Source organism: Larus michahellis, chromosome 8, assembly GCF_964199755.1.
Source record: "Larus michahellis chromosome 8, bLarMic1.1, whole genome shotgun sequence".
Classification (NCBI taxonomy): Eukaryota; Metazoa; Chordata; class Aves; order Charadriiformes; family Laridae; genus Larus; species Larus michahellis.
In genome coordinates, this window is record NC_133903.1 from 2168824 (window position 1) to 2190267 (window position 21444).

The window sequence follows — 21444 nt, forward strand, 5'->3', positions numbered from 1 at the left end:
ATAAGTGTTCTAACATGGCTTATGAAAATCCATCTGCAGGTAGAGCAAACACATTCATCCAATCTGCAAGACGCTATTCAATGAGAACTGTGGTTGTAATCGGTTTCCTGGCAGTTAAGGAGGAAATAATTACAGGCATTTTGTCCCAATCCTTGTTTTATCTCCTTGGTTGAGCACCAGCCCTCTCCCACAAGGCTGAGGGAGCACCGTAGCTTCTCTGCACCCAAAACTCAACTGTGAGCTTCTGCTGTCGCAGAAATAATGCATCAACTCTGCCTTTCCCCCTTCTGTTCCTGTTTTCATGACTGATCTTTAGTTGTTACACACACATCTGCAAGTTTGACTGTGAGCTCCGAAGATGAACGCCCATCTCCCTTCTGCTGCCTCCCAGGGCTAGGCTCTGGGTTGGGTGCAAACCATCTTCAGTGCATCTCAGGAGGGTCCGGTGCGTTTTGTACAAGTGCGCAAGGGGGCTCTTCTGGGTTGAGCAGGACGCCCTTTGTGGTTCTGATATCCACAACACAGTAGCCTGCAAATGATGACCCTTAACTGCCTGTTTCTATACTTCCATGACTCATCAACAAAGCTACCAAACTTTAATCATAAAACCAACACAAATAGTTAAATTTGTTACCCTTCTTGCAATTTTTCCAGCCCGGCTGCTGCAGATAGCTTGTTATCACCATATCCAAACTTGGACCTTTTCAACAAGACGATTAGGGATTTAACTAGAAGGAAGAGAATTCACACCACCCTCGGCTCCAGCTGACTTCAGTGGGTTCAGCAGGAGCTGCAGCTGTTCCGAGTCTCTGAAAGCCAGCCTTCCAGCACGGGTGCTTAAATACAGTATAAATTAAGGTTCAGGAGCAGCAGTGGGAAAACACTCTTGCTGTATAATGCAAATACTACAAGAGACACACTCCGCTGCTCTCACGCCTTAGGGAACACCGCTCCGCAGTGACTTATTTCCCGTGATGCCGTCAGCGGCGGTGGTTCACTACCTCCACAGCTTTCGTGTGAGAGAGCGCAAAGGGGGCAGCCCCGAGGCACCTCACACCAAAGGGGTGCCCTGAGAAGCTGCAAACCGCCCTCGATACCCTCTCCCAGAGCACGAGTGGCTCCGACGGCAGGTCCCACGGCAGGTCCCACGGCAGACGGGACTCCAGCCATGCCACTTTCCCGGCTCACAGCAGGCGCTTTCTGACAGCTCACAGGTTCTTCCCCTCTCCTCATCATCACAAACCCAGGCTCTTTCAGCAATAATTTCCAAAAAAACCAAGATACACCAAGAGCAGCCCACAGTTAAGGACAACTCAGTGCAAGGCCAGTAGCTGCAGCTTCTGCTGCAGTGGTTATTTATAGAAAGCAGAACAACTCCAGCAAAAGAAACTGAAACAAAAACCCACCGAGGACGCCGAGGAGTCCACCATCTCCCTTCAATGCAATGGAGGAGTTAAGCAGAAGTTGACCACGCTCACTCTCATGGACTGGAGGCAATCCGCCCATGAGCCATACAGCTTTTTAAGCTGCTTCTGGGTCTGGTGTTAAATGCTAGTTTCACCGGCACCGGTTGGATGGATTTGAACAGGAGTAGGAAATTGCCCTGGTATCTCTGGGATCTGAGAACAACTGGAGGGCAGGGACCATCCAGAGGTCCCTCAAGCCACAGAGTCTTCTGCACCGTTTTCAGTGGACTTCAGACCTGATCTCCATTTCATTTTAAGTATACCTTCAGGGGCCTTTTCTTTTAAATAGCTGTTGCTGGGTTTTAGTTGAAACGTATTTTTCCTGAGGTGAATATGTACATAAATAACCCAGGGCGGACATCACATGCCGAATACAGAACCCTCCATCCAACCCCCTCTTTGATTTCGGCAGGAGTTCAGTGAACAGAAAGGACAGTAGCAACAGCCTCCTGGTATTTTATTGGATTTCTGGCGATGGGATAATGTAGCAAATATGTGGTTCATGTTTGTTAGAAAAATGTAAGTGCATCATTCCTAAGCTGCAGAGATGCACAGCTTTCGGGATCAACTCCAAAAGCTTTAACAGCCCACCTAAAGTCTGGCAAGCTGCTGGTTACAGGGAATGTGTCATTTTTTGGCAATTAGAACAGCAAGGTCTCTGTAATTATCAAGATAAAAACCTGGGAACAAAGGAAAAAAAAACAAAACGCATCACCAAAACCCAAAATCCTAAGGAAAAAATAAAAACACATTTCCAACAGAATAAGGGAAAATTCGTCCCCCGAACGGAACAGGACTGGGCTGCGCTGGGGAGGCGGCAGGTCCAGCGGCGACAAAGCACCGCCAACACCACGGGCTCCAAATCTCTTTTTGGGTACTTGTTTGCTTGCCTGGCCACCCACAGGAGAACACGGGCTCTCCGGCAAAGGGCCAGCAAGGAGGGTTTCAGAAGAAGCCAGAGGAGCAGTTTTACCTTGGTCCCACTTACTCAAAGCCTGTCTCTTGCAGCAAAATTCCATGATTCTATGGAAAAAAACACCCGGGGAAAAGCTGTTCAAGCAGCTAAATATCCAACCGTGGCCGCGTGGCTTGGTTGCGCTCTACGGAGGAGTGCTGCCCCGCCACATTTACAGTCTCCAGTTCATCGTCACCCAAGCCCCTCAGCCGGGCTGGCTTTCCTTGGACACACTGCGGTCACACACCACAGACACGGCTGCTATGGCTTTGTGGAGACATACGACAGACAAGAAGCCCCAGACAGAGGTGAAAGTGGCCCAAAAGACATCAAACACTACCTGCTACCACCCTCCGATTGCATCTTTGTGAGCCACCGTCAAGTCCAACAAAGACAAAAGAAATGAACGTTATCCAGGAACGCCATTTCCAAAACCCAAATTTGTAGCTTCTGGAATTTGTCAGAGGCTTTTCCAGCAAAAGCCAATCTGCTTTCCACAGGCAGCACTGTGCAGGCAGCTATGCCAAGTTTCTGTCAAACAACCATTTTAATGACATTTTAAGTCCGAGTCCAAATTTTTGCTGGGACTGCAAGGAGAGCCGCTGCAGCGTAGACGAAAAGCCTGCCTAGCTTCACGCCCTGCCTCCGCATCTTCTATCTGGTAAGTGCTCGCTGCAAGGACCTGCTTTTAAATGGCTTTGTGGAGGCATGAGACAGCCAGGGGCTTCTTCCAGGCGCTCCATGCATCGCCCCGGGTTTGCAGAGCCGCAGCAGTGATGGGCCACCCACCCCCCGAGAGCAGTGGCCAGCAGCAAGCTTCTGGAGGAGAGCAAAAGAGACAGGGGATTTGGCTATCAAGGCATGAAAATCTTGCATGATGGATTTGAAGAAGCTAAAGCTGAATTTGAGTATGCAAAATCATAACATGCTCAATTAAAATGCTAACTGGTTCCTTTTCTGTTTGGCTGTTTTACACGCACGGCCCAGTTCACCACAACGCTATTTTTCAGAATGGTTAAACACAGATTAAAAACATGTAGGAAACAGCCTGTGTCGGTACTACCTTAACCTTGTAGCAATTTCCTTTGGAAATTAAAGGAATCGATATGAATTAATAGGCTTACGAGCTTACAACAAAGAGAAGATGAACAACGACCGCGGCCGGTTGGGACTGACGGCGCGGGCAGACCTCCGGCACTCGGCTGAGCGCAGAGCGATGCTCAGGCAGAGACTTCCCCAGGGTCAGGGCCCAGTTTGAGCCACCACAGGAGGCTCCACCAGTTGGGAACTGATGAGCAGCCGCTCCAAGAGGCCACGCCGCAGCTCCTCAAGCTTTACAGCCAAGACTTCCAGGACTTTTGAAAGCCACAGATGTAAAATCTGAAGACCCTTATTAATAAGTAGGAGCCTGAGCAAAACACTCAACTTCACCCCTATGGACATTATGCTTTCAAGAAGTCCATCTACAAAGGACCAGCAAAAGGAGGTGAGTGAGGAAGAGGAGACCAGGCGAGAAGTCTGCATCCTTGACCATCATTATGCCCCATGCACGGGAGGGTAGGGGACCAGACTGACCTTCAGACACCACACTGAGGTGGTGGGCTTGGTAGCTCCTCTACCAAACGAACCAAACTTTCAATGATAATGTAAGAAAAAAAAAGTATCCAGGGATTTACTAGGCAATTTTCTCTCCACACATTTCAATCGTACCATAATACAATGAGCCACTTCTGCTAATAACTGTTCTTCTTCAGATGACTGTACAGATGACTCCTCAAGATGTGAGCCTCACTGGGGTACATCCTCTCTCTTACTGATGTCTCATCGCGTTCCAGATAAGACAACCACCCAGTACAACTCACGCCATTTCATTCTGCCCCGTTTTTCCTACCAGGGTACTCAACTGTGCTGGCAGTCAGCATCTTCGAATGTTCTGCATAAGGAGCAGATTTAGCTCCCACTTATCCAAGCACGGAGAGAGGAGCGGAGCGATGCACTGCGGCTCATACGCAGTTCCACAGGATGACGCTCTGTGTTCCCCAATCAAGCAAAAAGGCAACAGAAAAGGGTGTGAAGTATTGGGCAGGGACATGGATGTACCTCCAGTACTGCGAAAGCCCAGTAAGAGCTTGTCTCCACCTTCTTCTACCCGTTTTCATCCAAGCATACGGCTGAAAAAGCCTTTTTCCTTTGCTTTTCCTCAAAAGCGATGCTGCCCCTGTTGCTCACTGGTGACCCAAAACTCAGCCCCGTGCTCGCAGTGTATCTGCCCCAGAAAAGGCCGGGTGACAGCTCTCGCTCTGCTGCCGTGATGCACACAGCTGGGCCGTGACCACACATGACCATCCAAAGAGGGTTTTTGTGGTTTAAGTTCCTCACCTGAGGCTCTTCGGGCCAACGCTGCGGTGGTGTAGGAACATCCCAGAGTCTGGGCTTCACTGCAGCCTCAGGGACTGCCCAGTGGTGCAGAAGTTGGCTGCTCTGCTTGTTGCTCTGCTCGCTGCTCCTCATGCACGGGCCAAGCTGCTGGCAGAGAGAAGATGAGAGCAGAGCAAAGAAGGGGATTTTTATTTTTTGGTTGGGTGTTTTGGTTTTTTTTGCCTAAGCACAGCTGGTAAACTTTCCCTGGGCAATTCCAGAGCACCCCTCCGACCTTCGCCAAGTGTCTGACAGGGCCAGGAAGCCACAACGGGGTTTCTGGAGGATGCAGAAGCCAGACGCAGCAGGCATACACCATGTATTTCCCAAGGAGTCAAACACAACATTGTAGGCAAGAAGAAAAAAGGGCAAGCTGGCGCTGCAGCACTTCTTCCCCCTTGCTCAGAACGTTGCAATTCTTCAAGCAATCAAAGTAGACGGATTCCAGAAGCAGCATTATAAAATTAAGAAGCTTCAAATGAACCAACAGCCTGTCCTTATTACGGCTCGGATGTTAGCATCCTGACTTGCCGAGCCGGAGCTCCCGCAAAGCCTGCCCAGTCGCTGCGGCCGGCCAGCACGGGTTGTCGTGATTAGAAGCATCAAAAGCTCTTGGTGCTGCAGAAGGTGGGTTGGCACACAACGGCACGCTGCCATCCGTCGCGGTGCCGCCCAGGGCTGTGAGCTGGGAACAACTCATGCGATTGCGGTGACCAGGCTGCAGCGAGGCGAGGAGAAAGCTAAATATACACCCCTTTAAAAAGCAGCGCTCCCCTGCTCTTGCTTAGCATGTGTCCGTCGAAAGGCACAGAGCGCCTCTGGCTAGAGGAAGAAAAAGACAACCTGGCACGCTGCCCTCGAAACGCCCCCGACGCGTGACATGCCCACAGCTGCTCATACCGCAGCGGTGCCGGAGGGACATCTCTCACTGCAAGAGGTCGCATCCATCCCCACGCACCCTGCTGCTGCTGCGGAGCCCCAGCGGCGCCGGTCCGGAGAACACCTACCTGCACAGAGCTCCAGGCTCAGCCCAGAAATCAGGGCATCCGGGCTGAAAACTGTCCCAGTGCAAAACAGGCACCAGTTGGGGGGCACAAAAGGGCCAGAAATTGCTCTTCAAGCTGCTTGCAAGAAGACCAGCCTTGCCTCATTCTCCCAATCAATCAATCAATCAATAACCAAAAAGAAACAACAACAACAACAAAAAAACGCTCCTGAACAACCTGAACATCAATCAAAAAGGCCCCTGCCCTGAAGGCACAACAGCAGCTAAGGCTGGAGTGCAACATCTACACTGAGACTTAAGAGCAAACAAAATTAAAATCCCCTAGAACTGTGTTCCTCCTACCAATGACAACCAGGTGAAAAATCTTGCTTCTCCACCCCCAGCATCACACGTACATGCAAGTCTCAAAATGGCACGGCCAGCTGTTGGATTTTGGAGCTCAGCGATACCAACGTGGTACTGGATCCTCTCAGGGCCACAACAGTTCACGAGAGCTGTCTGTTCACCAAGGACGGAAAACAACGGAGCTGCCGTCTTCAGCTGAGTTTGCACCATCTCCTCCCCTGGTCCTCCAGGAGCGCTCCGGCTGGGAGCGCCTTCCCAGTGGCTTCTCCTCGAACTCCCTCCCACAAAGGCAGAGGTATTCCAGAAACAGGAGAAGTTAAGAGGCTGGGGCTTTTTTTCCCCTCGAGAAAAATCATCCTAGCAAGACAATCACAACGCACGCAGAGCGTGGCCCTCCACAGTGCACGGTGGCTTTGCCAACCCTCACGTCATTTCTGTAATTGTAGGAACCATGGAAGCTGCTGCCAGAAGCCATTTTAGATCAAACCCAAGATCGGGGAACACGGCATAAATGGGTGTTTTTCTCATTTTCAGGCCAGACACCATCGCTCACACCTAGGCCTTCCCAGATTTAGCATTTGGGCATCATCAAATAGTGGGTAACGGGTGTATTGTGGAGGCACTTCACAGGCACGACAGGTCTTTCTCTCTCATCTTTCTACAAGACTTTTTGCATGATGTGGGAAGGCAATAACTCTTCCTAACAGCTATTACAAGATGATTAAAAATATAGATAAAGTCACCCCAAGGTCAAGCACAGGTACTCGCAAACCCTTTGGCCCCCCTCCAGCACCATTTCAGGTCTGGTGAACACAGCAGAGCCTTCCCCCTGCGAGGCCGGTAGCCCACCTGGGGAGCCCTACGAACCCTTCCAGTACTTCTGCTCTGGGCACCTCTTACTATGCTCAAACACATCACTCAGAGCCTCGCACACTGTTTTCACACCACTGCCATGACGCCGAACCACACCTCCGTCTTCAACTAGGGACACCCCGTTGAAGCAGCAATACTGGGAGGGATCTCAGGGACCAGTATGCACCAGTTCGCTAATACTAAAGTACCGGCTCAGGAAATTACGCCCTCCAGGCCCTCTGTGAAGGTTGTTTTTACAAAGATACAACCTCCCCTGGGTACTCTGCAGGGCTGGACCCTACAAACCAATTTCAGTTCACCTTCTTGCTCCCTGGATGGCACAGCGCCTTCTGGCCACTCAGCCCTCTTGGTCTGCAAGGTCTACCCCAGCTTATAGCGAGATTCACTCTATGCTGCCTGCGAGACGATATCTTTGCAGTATCTTCAGAGAGGAGATTATCGGTCACTTAGGCAAAAACAGAAAATCCACCACCCTGGCACTAAACCCCAGCACTTTTGCATTATAAGTAACCTAGCACATCATCTGGCAGGTAAGCAAGTTACGTTTCGATGCATAAAGGCAGAGGAAATGGGGTAGGAACGGGCATTTCCGTAGCTCTAGAAAGTTGGAGGAGTCTGGGGAACAGAGAAACAATTGACTTCCCTGCATCATCTCAACTATACTTATCAAATCAGATCCCACACGTAGCATAAACTCTACCACATGTGTGAGGAAGAACAAAGACTTTCAGGGCCTTTTATAAATGAAACCTCCTTTGTGGCTAAATACAAAAAGCATCGCTCTAAAACTAAAATATTCAGAGGCCGCAGCTGCACAAACAATGAATGGTGTTTACCAGCAAAGGTATTTACTTACTGACAGTCAAGAAACGTTGGCTTGTAATAAAACGGTGGCATTTTAGACTCATATTTTGCTTTTGCTATGTTGTTTCCATTCGAGGCCATAAACTGTAAAGAGAGAAAAACCAGAAAGAATTAAAAAATGTTAATGGTATTTTCCCTTGTCCTCTTTCGCTTCTACAGAACGATGAAATTATTGGGATGGGGCCTCTGTTCACTAATTGACAGGCTTCCCCCAGACTGGGCAGAGGAGGGAGGCTGGAAAGGCTGTGCCTGCAAATCAGGGCTCAGAAATTGATATTATTATGGCCAGGGCTCCCACAGCTTAACACGGCACTGGGGACAGGTCCGTGTCCCAGCCACACGTGCGCGATCGCCACGGGAGCAGAAGGCGGCAGGCGGTGGCATTTCCCACTCGCGGGCATGGGAACGAGATGGCTCCCAGGGAAACCAGCACAGAAACTGGGCAACCAGAGGGCAAAACCTGCCCCTGACTTCAAGTCTCCCTGTGTTGCGGCTCCGGCAAGGTAATAGTCTCCGCCAATAAGCCCTTTGCTTTGGATCACATCACTTGCTCCAAAAGGATAACTTTATTTTTGCAAAGCCATGCCAGCAACCTCAGAAAGGAGCTTGACGTATTATAAATAAATAAACAAACAATCAAACAAACAAATAAATTCTATCTTAGCCCTGACAGCCCTCCTTTCCTTCTGAGCGCATATAAAAATGGCTAGTTGAGAAGATTGCAAACAAAACCACATATTTCCCTATTCATACATTTTACCTAATGAAAATCACTTTCTAAGTGTAAAAACCCCATCCTTTTCCAGGCAGCCATGCTACATGTTTTGTCTTGTGTCAAATGCCAAGAATACCAGCATAACAAGCAGCTAAGCTTTTTCTTTTTTTTCCCCCTCCTAAGATTTTTTTTTATTATTATTTTCACGTTTTTGAGCTTCTTGAGTTTACATATTCAACCCATTCTCAAAAAAAAAAATCAGGGAAGGGAAAGCCCGTGCAACACAAAGGCCTATTTTCCTCATGAAACACATGACTCCACGAGCTGCGGCTTTCAGAAAAACCCCAAACCTACAACATCCAAGATAAAGATCAATGGCTGGGGTTAGGGGTTCACGCCTTTAAAGCCATTGAGACTCAAAGCAGCGAGGTTTCCTGGGCAGGTTGCCTTCAGCAACATCACCCAGATGCGGGCAGGTGTGTGGCACAAACAGGCAGAGTTTATACTGTGAGGGTCCAGTGTGTCCAGATGTGAGTTTGAGAGTCTTCAACGCTACGTGGAACAAAGCGCCAGAAATAGCCGAGCTGGGCAGGGGAGGCAGAGCAGGGGTCCAGCCTATTGTCTAGGCTGGGCTAGAGGCAACGTGAGAAGCAGAAGACGATTCATTTGAAATTAGTCATTTCCACACGCTCTATTTAACTGATATTTCTGGAGATGTGGGGGAAACCCTCATAACTTCTTCATGAAATGGCCATTCCATTTTTCCATCACCATCACAGACCTCACTCCCACGTTCAGGAATTACCTAGACGTGCTTTCTGAAATCACGTTAGCTGTGGCATCTTTAGAAAGGGCTGTTTTACGGCTTCACTGGTAAAATGCAGCGACCCAAACTCACTGGTACTTCAAGCCTGAGGTGCACGTACCTCCACTTGAGCATCATCCCAGTCATCCAGGCGGACCGACTTCACTTTGCTGACTTGGGGAATATTGCGATGGATTCCTGAACAATTCAAGCAGATGAAGATCCCAAGGCTGTGGGATGCCCAGTCCGGGTCTGAAAGCAAGAGAGAAAGAGAGATTTGCACTCGACTGGTCTGTCGGATTCAGCGCAGGAGGAAGGAGACGGGGCAGGACAAGGGCACGGCATGGCAGCCACCGGGTCTAGTGATGATTTACATCATATAATACAGATGTGCATTCATCTATATTGACAGTTACACCAATTACGCTAACAATTAACAGATTTTGTTAATCTCAAGCATGGCAGTTATTCATGAAACCCCAATACACAGACAACTGCGGATGCCCCAGGCCTCCAAAACTCCCTCCACGCTCACATGAAGAGAAGAGGGGAACATCCATCCTTCATCAGCAAATCCCACCCAAGCGCCGGGCGGAACAGAAATTCCGCAACCAAAACAAACAGCTCAGGGAAACCATCACGCTGCTCCTTTGCTTTGCTATTTTTTTTTTTTTTCATTTTTTTTTATTATTTATTTACAACGGGAGTGCTCCACAGAGAGACTTTCCTCCCCCAGCTGCGGCTACCACAGCCCTCCACACCAGGAGGTTTCCAGCCCTCGCCTTAATGGAAAAACGCTGCCAGCGGCAGCTCTGCGCTTTCTCTCAGCAAAACCACGCGCTGTTTTCAGCCCCGAGCCGACGTCTCACACAAAGCGCTTTCAACATGAGCCCTTCACCTCCCAACGCCTGCTTGGGAGAGGCACTGCCCGAAGCGCGGGGAGACGGAGAGGGTCCGGAGGAGGGCAGGGGCAGGACACATGCACCAGTGTCCCCAGCGCTGCCTTGCTAATAAAGCCGATAACAGGGAGCTTTGTTTGAACTCCGACTAGCAAATGTCAGCGCCGGCTATTCCAGCTGCGCCCCGGCAGAAGGAGCTTCCTTGCAAGCCACCGAGTCGGCCGCTAAATCCCGCGCCTGCTCCCGATGGGGGTCCCCTCGCCCCGTCCTCCCCCAAACCCACCGCATCGGGCTGCCAAGGGGTACGGGCAGGTCTTCCCGCCTCGCAAACCACTCTAATTTGTTTATTCCCCCGCAGTAATTACACTAAACGCTCGATCCTCACAGCGCAGCAATTATTTATAAAAAGCAAGGGCACGTGCTTTCTCCTCCTGATACATATTTAATGGCCTGGCTGTGGCGGTGCGGCAGGAGCCGCCGCAGGGCAGCGCAGCTCTTCTGCACGGCGTCTCGGGGTCTGCTGCCAGCCCCTGCCCGCGGGGACGGCCACCATGCCGCCCAGCCCACCCTACAGGGCATGAATTCCCATCCCAGAGGTGGTTGTGTCCAGACATAAACCCGTGAGTGAACTGAGGTGGTTCCCAGAGGTGGTTGTGTTCAGATATAAACCCGTGAGCGACCTGAGCAGCCCCACCGGACATGGCCGGGCGCTCCCCCCAGGACAGGGGAGCGGATTCCCAACATGTTGCTCGTCCCATCGGCCGCAGCTCCCCTGGCACAAGGCTGGGACCAGCAGCCTGAAATAAAGGTCGGTTTTTTCCTCTTTCACGTGGCCTCCCGTCCTCACGCGAGACCCCGACGACGACAGCTCAGGCCTGGCAAGTATAAAACCAGCCAAGTCGATGTCGACCCGAGCACACCGCAGCAGCAACCAAGCGCTGCCCATGTCCAGCCATGCCAGTGAGGACACGGGGTGCTCTGCGCCCATCCCCACACCCCCACCCCGCTCCTCCCACCATGACCGGGAGACTCGGCTTCACACCGTGCCCGCGGTCAGGCACCCCCACTGCTTCCGACCGCAAAGATGGGGGTTGTAGCGTTGGGTTACAGGCTGGCGACAAGAATCAAGCATTTTGCACGCTCACGCTCGTTTCTGTGCTTTAACTCCTTGCGTTGCCCTCTCCCATCTCCGAACACACGGCTGTAATCCCAGTCGGGACCTGCCAAACTTCCTACCGCAAAACCAGTCCAAGGTGTAGCGCTGCTGCCCTGTGGTAGCCCAGGACCATGGGACCAGAAGATGCGAGCCAGGCCAGGTGAAAGCACCAGGGTTGAAAACCCACCTCTGACTTCCACACAGAGGATCAGGCTCGAGGAAGGGCGAGAGGGTCTGGAGGACAGGGTGTCACACAGAGCAGCGGTGAGGAAGAGGAAGCCGTGGCAGAAAAGTTTGGCGCTAACGTGGCCACCGGCTCCCTGTGCTCAGCACAGATGCTCCACGATAATCGTGCTTCACGCCTCCCCGGAGTAACGCGATCTGATCAAAGCAGCACCTGACTGAGGGAAATGGGTATCAAAGTATGGATGGGCCTCCACAGGTTTTATCAGGAGCCCCAACACTTGTTTTATGTTAGCGGATTTATCTTAGGCACACAGGTGGGTTTCTCCATACTGTCTGCAAATTCCTAGACTCAGGCTTCCAAAGTCCTCTCACAGAAGTAACCCCTGTGCTGCTGTGTGCAACAGGACCAGGAGACATCACTCCTTCCTCCAGCCAGGGAGGAGGACACATCTGGGTGGAGGAACAACCTGCAAGAAGATGCTCAGGCTCAGATGGAGGAGGCTCCAGGGGTCACCGAGCCAACTCGTACCCAAGCTGTCTCTTCTCAACGTGGGTAAACAGCAATGGGTCTCAGTCACAACTGGGGCTGTAAAGCATTCTCCTCACACCAGCAGTATCTTCTTTAGACCAGACTCTTAAACATGCTTCCTCCCTGCTCCCCACCATGTCAAGCCACGTCTAACTGAGAGTGCAAAAGCTGGGCCGTATGCGGGAGCATAAGGACATGGTGTTCAGGGGACGGTAGCACTTTAGAGGAGCAGACGGAGACAACAGGGTCAGTGGTGACCCAGCCCTTGGAAGGGATGCTCCCAGCTTGTCCCATAAAACCACCCCCGCTGTCTCCTGGCCACCTCCCTTTCAGTGTTTCCTCTCGTGCCCATCCCAAGCCCATCCAACACCGGCAGCACCCCCGCACCGCGGCAGGGCAGCACCCGTCACTCGACGCTCCAGACCCGCTGCCAGCAGTTCGCGTTGCTGCCGTGTATTAATAGCAACTTCCTCTTCGTTGCTCTTCTGGTTTTAAAAATACATATCTCTTAAATACAAAATCATGCGGCAAAGGGGGATGTAAGAGCTGTAGATCCTCGGCTGGTTGTGTGCTGCTTTCCTGTGACAGCCGCAGCCCAGAACTACACAAATCTGGCAACTGTTTTTGGTGCCAAAGGGAAGACCAGGCAGGAGGAGAGTTCAAACAGCCCCAGGAGATGAGTTAGCCCCATCCAAAAAAATTACTACGTAGTGAAATCCCCCAGAACCGACTGATCTACCAGGGGAAGTCTCTCTGAAACGCCACTGTTACAATCATTTATTAGAGATTTCTCGTGGCTCTTGCTCTCCTGGCTGAAGACATCTGGCTGAGAAAGCAAGCCAGCCCAGGCCTTTCCCGGATTTAGTCGAAAGCCGAAAGCAATTTCTAAGCGTTGTCTGAACAAGCCAGAGGGTGACGGACCCAGGCGAGCCCCCGGGCTGGTGGGTGGAGGATTCCCTGACTCCTTCTCCTGGAGGGCTCTGCCAGCACTCCTTCCCCTCCTCACCCCCTCCCTGCACTTGTGACACCGTTTTCGAAGAAACCTAGCTATGAGACCTCTGCGCCCCCGCGGCTCCTGCGGGAACTGGTGGCAGATCCCCAGGCAGACGGCTGCCGGCCGGGGCGAGCACCCGCTTCTGCAGGGATGCTTTTCCAAAGCCCTTTGTAAGGCTTGGGGCTGTCGGCGGCCATGGAGCTCCCCGAGCACAACACAGTCCCTCTCTCTTTGCTTCTGCTCTCCAGCACGAATGACGCGAGTAATTCTCAGCCCAGGAACACGGCAGATAACGCCAGCGATCTCCGACCTTGGCACAACCACAGACTCCAACCCTTCAAATGACTGCGCCATTCCTTGGAGATAAGACAACATCTTATCAAGCGCGCGAATAAATTCACGTAAGCGTTTTCATACGAGACAAGTGAGTTTTGGGGCAGCACCATTAGTTTGGTGACCCAGTGTCCCCAGCCTGTAGGGCCGGCGAGCTGAGGTCTCCGTAGCCAGCCGAAGCCCACCTTGCACCTAGACACTTCAACAGCTGGAACACGTTCTCCGTGCTGGACATTACTGGGGAGATCCGTAATTTTATTTAAGCCATTTTAACTCAACAGGGCCCAAAAAAGCGCAAAGAAATGGCAATATATCATAATCTGGACCTCTTTTGGGCACTGCCCAAAAAAGATGATCTTTTTCTAAGCCTCCAGAGTTTCAAGCAAACAGCAGTGAAGCCTAATGAAAACTCTCCGCCATGCCTAAGTTCCACACAAATGACTTTATTCCATTATGTCCAGCCAAAAGGAATAAAGAAAGGGGAATATTAAACCAAATACACTGTTAGAAGTGCATAAAGTCTCTCATCCTCCGGCACCATTGCTCCAGAACAACTGATGCCAGCTCTAGAAGGCTTTCACTGCCCAATGTGGGAGAGATTTCTGGTCACTTCAAAACAGATTATAATCAATTTCAAAATAAAAACCTGATACAACTTCATTTAAAAAAAAATAAAATAAAAACCAAACAAAGCTAAACTAAGCTCATGAGAAGGACATGGGGGTGGTACTTTCCCTTCTCGTCCATCTGAAAGGGAACGCACAGCCAGAAATTGGAGAAGCATCCAAAGCAAAACTAAAGCACTTGGGCAACACCCCTAAATTCAGAAATTAACTTCCCCACCCCGCTCCTTTTGCCACCACAAGCGCCAGGAAAAGCCAGGGCAGAGAACAATGAACTCTCAGCTTGAACCCAACGTTACTAAGCGTAAGAACAGCCCGCGGAGGGAAAAACGAAGGCTGGACCCAGAAAAATGGTAAACAAGAGGAACCAACATAAGACATAGGACAATTGATGCAAACCAAAAGGAGAGCAGAGAAGACCGGAGGTGGGATGGCAGTGGATTTTATTAATTTTTTTTTTTTAATAAACAATCAATATTTCCTGGATCCAGAATATAGACATAGGGTTCTAGTTTGAAAAGCCCTAAATGGCATCAACCCCAGTACAACCACGTGAAGCAGCGTGGCAGCAGGCTCAAAGCAGCCAGGAGACCAGAGCAAGAACTCGAGAGTCCCAAAACTGACCCGGGTGCCCCCCCTCCACCTTTTGCCTTAAACCACAGCTATCACTGTACATAGCGGCACAGCATCCTGCTGACCAAGACTAATATCCGCGAGAACGTGGCCAACGCACAGCAATACCCCATTAATGCACCCTCCAGCACACAAACGATGGCCTGACCCTTAATTAGCTGCCTGGCTGCATCCCCGCTGCACCAGCTGGGTGGGAGCCCGTGTTTTGTTGGGATGGAGATCCAACAGACTGTTCTGATCTCCATCCCCCCGTTTGAGGCGATAAAGACTAATGAGAGGGGAGAGGAGGACGTCTCCAGGTAGGATAAACCTTTTTCTACCCTGCACTAGAAAGGAAACTCCTGTCCTAGGATACGGGATATAATCAGAAGGGTTTTAGTGCCATCAAGACGAGCAAAAAGCCTTTTCTGTTCGCTGCTCAGCTGCTGCTGGTCTCCTAAACGCCCCAGCCAGGAGAACCTCGTGTTCAGCACTGAAGTTCTGTTGCTATTTACTCAGGGGAAAGATCAGGAGGTTAATAAACAGACCCTGGTCATGCATGTTTAAAAATAACAATAAAAGATGTTAAAACTGAAGCCAAACAGCCTCCCACCAACACTCCTCTCTAAGTAGGAAAATTTTTCAGTGAAGGCACTAAACTTGCCAAGGTCTTTTTGTTCAGCTGGCAGGTCTCAGCAGCCCCCTCTGCTCGCTGTCTGCAGCCCCCGCTCTGCCACCCAGGCACCGGCACCGGACACAAAACACCCTCACATTAAACCTCCCTGGCTTCAAAAAGTCCTTTTCCCTGCAGAAAGTGGCATCGAGCTGAACACAGCTGCTGGGGGATTGCTCCCCCGCCCCCTGCAGCTTCTTACCCCACCAATCTGCTTCTGCCCAGGGAGAAGGGCTGGCAAATTCTAGGGGGAAAAAAAAATAAATCATGTTTAAGTGAGAGGACAATGGAGGTGCGGGAACAAGTTTCCACTTTTAGCTTGAGAACGCAAAGCCCGTTTCACGCCATTAGAGCGGCGAAGCTCCGGAACAGCTTTGCAGTAGGAGGTGGTGGGGGCAAGAGAGAGAAGTAGCTGCGAGGGGACAGGGTGACATACGACGGGCGCTGGGGTGACAGCAGGAGGCAGGACCCGGCGGCTCAGTCCGTGTCTGTGTTTCGGGGAGCGGCTGGGGAGGTCCTCCTCCGGGTTGGAGAGGGGAAGGAGAGGGTCGAGATCGAACCCCTTCAGTGCCCCCCGGAGCGCGGAGCCAACCGAGTGCTGCCCAGCGCTCCCCTCTGCTCCCCACCCTCGCCTCCCGACACCCGGGGAAGGGAAAACCTTCACCTGCCTTAGAAACGAGCCGCAGGAAAGGTGTTTACAACCACCTCAGCCGCACACCACCCACCCTCAGGCTTTTATGTATTCTGTCACACCAAAATACCAAATCTGCTCGGTTTCGCAGCACAAAGCTCCCATACCAGACCCCCCCCTCCATCGCGCCACCTTCTGCTCTTCCCCCATCCACATCCCTCTGAGCCTCGGGCACACAGGACGATGTTACCCAGGGTCCGCGTCCCAGTAATCCATCCCAAATAAGAAAGATGAAAACGATAAAAATAAGCCACCTAAACTGCTGCCAGAGGGTTTAAACTGCAGGATGGCTTTGATGGGATTTCCACTTCGGTCTTCAGAGCCTTGCTGTCCTCCTACAATATAAAATGATTCTCGCTGCGTGGCAACGCAAAGCTAAGCCATAGAAAAATGGAGTAAAGGGAGAAATACTCAAGGTCTTGTTATGCCCCGAGATAACCATCCGTCTCATGAGGTGAGGAAAGACTGCCTGAGACAAAGAATCATTTAGGAAAAAAAAAAAGAAAGAAAAAAAAAAGGCTGAACTGCCACATTAGTCTTGAAGAAAAAAAGATTATTCTAATGCATTGAGAGCCATTACGCACCAGCGATTCCGCCAGATCGCTCGGTTTGCACTTCAGGCTGCATTTGCCATGCTGCCTCCTTGGCCGTGAGAACACCCCCGTGAGCCCACCCAAACAGGCACCCTGCAAACCAGCCTGCAGGACCCTGACGCCAACACACAGGGGGTAACGACAGGGGACCCCCCCTCGCCCCCGGTAACGACTTTATTGCAGTGGCTCCTACCCCACAACGCAGTCTCAAAGATGCAGCGAATGCAATCCCATTATTCCTTACCGACAGATGACATCCTTGCAACTGGAGCATTGTTTTTTATTCAAAAGAACCTTTCACTGAAAATTAAGGTTTTGTAAAGATACAATTAATAAAGACCTAACTAGAAGCTTTAAAAAAAAAAAAAAACCCAAACCAAACCTACAAGTGCAAAATGTAACCTCTCAGGTTTTTTTCCACTCTGATTTTCAGTTTCTACTTTAGCATCCTTTCTGCACCCCCAGCCGTCACGGCCGGGGCCACCATAAGCCTGTTCTCCCTCCCCGAGACATGCCCTCAAAACCTGGGAGGATTTTTTGGCAGCTCTGCTTTTGCACAAGAGATTTATTTCTGCCAGACACACGCGCTGGTCTGGGGAAGACACAGACCTGACCTTCCTCAGCATCACTTTCAATGCCACGTTCCACCCAGCTGCAAGCCCACAAACCAGGGGGAACGCACAGTTGAATACAGCCGCCTTGCTCGTGGACTGGGCCACTTAAATAATCCTCAGACACCATTAAAAGGCCCAGACCCAGGCAACCAGCAGGTTTTGCCTTCATCTCCCCAGGGAGATGCGATGACCCCGCAGGGACGGAGCTCCTTCCGCAACCTCGGAGGAAAAGCCCTGCCGCCCCCGATGCTCCCTGATCCCCTCCTGGGATTTGATTTTTCGCACGGTCACAGTTCAGCCACAGCGATGCCAAGCTGCCAGCGCCGCTGCATCAGGAACCTTGGCTTTTGTTACAGGAGCATAAAGTACCTGGGACGAGCCTGCACTCCAGGGCTGCGGCTACTGAGCCTCACCCAAACGCCAAAACAGTAACAAAAGAAAACAACCTTTTTCGACAGCGGGGAAGAAAAAAAAAACCCAAAACTTTCACTGAGTGGCTGATTTCTGCAATAAACGCTTCTGAGAGCAAAAGAAAACCTAGCTGGCTTCCAAATGCACAAAGTGACTAACAGAGAATTTTCCCCTCTTACGTTTCTGACCCATCCTACTCTTTGTTATCGGTATCCCTGAGCTAAATGGCTATCTCTTATCACGGATCCTGCATTAACTAGGGATTTCAGGGAAAGGAAGGCACCCCCTGAGCAGCAGTAATAATAAATCAGGGATCCTGACCTTTTCTTCCCCCCAGCTGTACCAGATCAGCAGCGTGACGATACACACGTGGGAAATCACAAAAACACCCTGCTTTCCTCATCTTCTGCTCGTTCCCCGCCCTCCCTCTTCTTTCGTTTGCACTTTATTTTCTCTGCTTGGGTCCTTTTCCTGTGTCCAGCTGCTCACCCAGCTCCAGCGATCACCTTTATCTTTCTGTGCATCCCGCTTCCCATGCTGGCACCCCATTCCGCAGGCTCTCCCGACACATACCCCATGTTATCTCACACAAGGAAAGACCTGCTGTGCCACACCTGCCCAGGGTGAATAACAGAATTCAGCTGGAATATTTTATATATTATCTGCAGACACAAGTTACATATGTTAAGTAGCCCAGGGTATCTCAAGTTTATTGTCGCTGCCAGGCGGGTGACATCGCAGCACCACGAGTGGCTCTCGTTTGCCAACGAAACTGAAGCAAAGTGATCACTAAAGAAATTGGGTTGCCGAACAGAGATCCAGTCCCAGGGAAGTAATGCCGTGGCAGTTCAGAAGAGGATGGTATTAATATAGCACATTTTGTGTTACAAAAGGCACTGGCCCAAATTCTCCTCTCCAAGTATCAGATTCACTAAGCTATCTCTGCATGCAAATGTCACCAAAACATGGTTTTGATGTTTTACAAGCCCATTTGGAGCCTTTAACAACAACCCTCTTTCCCTGACGTGAGCTATTTTACTGACCTACAGCTTCATCTCCATCCTGCTGATGCTGAGAAACCTCCCATTCTGCAGAGCGGCATACTACTACACCCAGGGCGAGGGAGAATTACCCCATCGATCCGAATGGCCCAGGCTTGGAAAGTCTTCTCCAGGAAGGAATAATTTAGACCGACACCTATTCGGTGAGCCCAAGCTGTGCTCAGCAAGACACCCAAAGGTGGGCTGGTGCAGTGGGGCAGCAGGACCCGCCAGCGGGTGGGTGGGAGCAGGAGAGCAGCGCAATGCTGCAAAGCAGTTCCCACGATGCAGAAAGTTCTTTGTCCTTCCCAGCCGGGTACCGGGGGACACAACGCGTCTGAAAGTGAACTGTCGTGTCCCGAGATGTAGATTAGGGACATAAAACCATCAGAAATGGTACCAGCTGGATGGTACCCAATAGACCTTGAAATCCTAAATAAATAAATAGCTAGAAAAATAAGGTTCAGCTGAAGCGTTGAAGGTGTTTTTTGCTTTGTTTTGTTTTGTTTTTAACCTAGACAATGAGGCTGAAAAGGACATCCCCCCTCCACACTTCTTTAGAGCTGTTCTGCTCAAGTTGAAACAATTGTAGATGTTTTTATACGGTGATTAAAAAAAAAAAAAAAGGGAAAGTTACTTGGTATGTAATTTTCTGTGATTCTCCTCAAAGGCAGGAGGAGAATAGGTGGAAAAATCTCTCCACCGCACCATTCAGACCCTGCTCAGCAAGAGCAAAGGCTTTGCCACGCTCACATCCCCGACCCCAACGTTCCACCATCCACGGGGCGAGGAAGATGCCCCCAGCTCAGGTTTTCTCCCCTCTGCGCACCCAGAGGAGGACGGACACGTCGGCCCCGTCCCCCGCGGAGCAGCGGGCAGGGCTGACACCCCGCGGCGGCGCACCCCCGCCGGCAGGCCGGCCCGGGGCCGGGGGGCAGCGTCAGTGCCCCTGCTCCCCCCTCTGTGTGCCCACCGACAGGGCACGGCCAGCGACAAAAGCCAGCCTGTTCGCGAGGGGACAGGGAGGACAAGGCGCCTCCAGCAGCACAGGGCACCCCCCCGGGCAGAGCCCCCCGCTCCCTCCGGGGCTGCACTGCAGACGGCGGGGACCGGCCGGGGATGACATCAGCGCTGCCACGGCCGGGCGGGGACACGGGGACCTCGGCCGGGGCTGGTCGGCGGGCCCCGCCACAGCGCGTCGCCATCCCTCCGCCCTGCCCCACAGCATCCTCATCCCTCCGCCCTGCCCCACAGCATCCTCATCCCCCCGCCTTGCCCCACAGCGCATCCCCATCTCTCCACCCAGCCCCGCAGCATCTCTATCCTTCCGCCCTGCCCCGCGGCATCGCTCCATCCAGCCCCGCAGCATCCCCATCCCTCCACCCTGCCCCGCAGCATCCCTCCACCCAGCCCCGCAGCATCTCTATCCTTCCGCCCTGCCCCGCGGCATCGCTCCATCCAGCCCCGCAGCATCCCCATCCCTCCACCCTGCCCCGCAGCATCCCTCCACCCAGCCCCGCAGCATCCCTATCCCTCCACCCTGCCCCGCAGCATCCCTATCCCTCCATCCTGCCCCGCAGCATCCCCATCCCTCCGCCCTGCCCCGCAGCATCCCCGCCGCATCCCCCCCCGAGGGTAAGGGGGGGTCAGGCACCCCTTCGGCGGGGCGCCCCCCCCGCCGTGCCGTGCCGTGCCATGCGGTGCGGTGCGGTGCGGCCGCCCCCCGCCTCGCCCTGCCCTTACCCGGGGCGGCGCAGTCGGCGCACGCCGCGTTGCCCGGCCGCTGGAGCAGCTCCACCAGCGCCTTCCTGCTCCTCTCCTTCGCCATGGGGCCGGCGGGCGGTGCGGGGCGGCGCGGGGCGGTGCGGGGCTCGGCGGCTAAGCCCGCTTCATGGCGCGGGGCGGGGGGCGCTGGCGAGGCGGGCGGCGCGCCCGGGCTGCTCCATGCGGCCCCGCTCGCCCCGCGCAAGGTGACCGCCTCGGCGGGCCGGGCCACCGCCGGGAGGGGACGCGGCGGGGCGGCTTCTGCCCTGGACGCCTCCCTCGCCCCGCCGCTGCCGGAGCCGGAGCCGCCCGCCCGGGCACGGCGCCGGTTCCGCCTTCCGCCGGGCCCGGGGGGCTGGCGGCTCCCTGCGCCGCTCGCCCGCGACCTCCAGCGGCCGCTCGTCGCCGGGGAGCCCCGTCCTCGGGGGGGGGTCCCCCACAATCGGGGCATCCCGTCCTCCCCCCCCCGGGGGTCCCCAGCCCCAGGGCGCTCCCCATCCCCCAGCGGTCCCCCCCCGCCCCGGGTTTAATGTGCCCGTACCGCGCCCGGTGAGGGGGGGCTCTCGCCCCCGGGTGGGAGCTGGCGTGGCAATGGGGAGGGTGGGGGGCAGTTTGCAGCACCTCGGCCCTCGCTGGGCAGGGCCTCACCGCTGGAGCGCCTCGAGCAGCGATTTTGGGGTGCCTCTTTCACGTTAGCATCTTTCGGGGGTACTCGTAAACGACTAAGCGGTACCCACCCGCGCTCCGAAACACCCCTCCTTCGCTGCCCGTCCAAGCGCACACACCACCGCCATCCATGCCTGAATCTTGTCAGGACTGGACATCCAGGCTTCTTCGCACCCCTCCGTGGTGTCGAGGGAGTATTGGGGGGGGATAAAA

The 21444-nt window shown here is 52.9% G+C and overlaps 1 protein-coding gene across 3 annotated transcripts in view; it reads right to left on the reverse strand.

Annotated features, from left to right (window-relative positions):
• ADAP1 (ArfGAP with dual PH domains 1) overlaps window positions 1-20942 on the reverse strand; it is a 62451-nt gene extending 41509 nt beyond the window's left edge. The window contains exons 1-3 of one of the 3 annotated variants that reach the window (XM_074597570.1): window positions 20545-20942; window positions 9569-9699; window positions 7920-8011 (exon numbers count right to left, since the gene is read on the reverse strand). In XM_074597570.1, the coding sequence (XP_074453671.1) occupies window positions 7920-8011; window positions 9569-9699; window positions 20545-20629 (308 nt within the window). In that variant the 5' untranslated portion in view covers window positions 20630-20942. Of the gene's footprint in view, window positions 1-7919; window positions 8012-9568; window positions 9700-16397; window positions 16760-18804; window positions 18985-20544 lie in introns of those variants that run through there. The other 2 variants (XM_074597572.1, XM_074597571.1) reach the window with 2 other exon arrangements.
• Window positions 20943-21444: the final 502 nt, after the last annotated feature.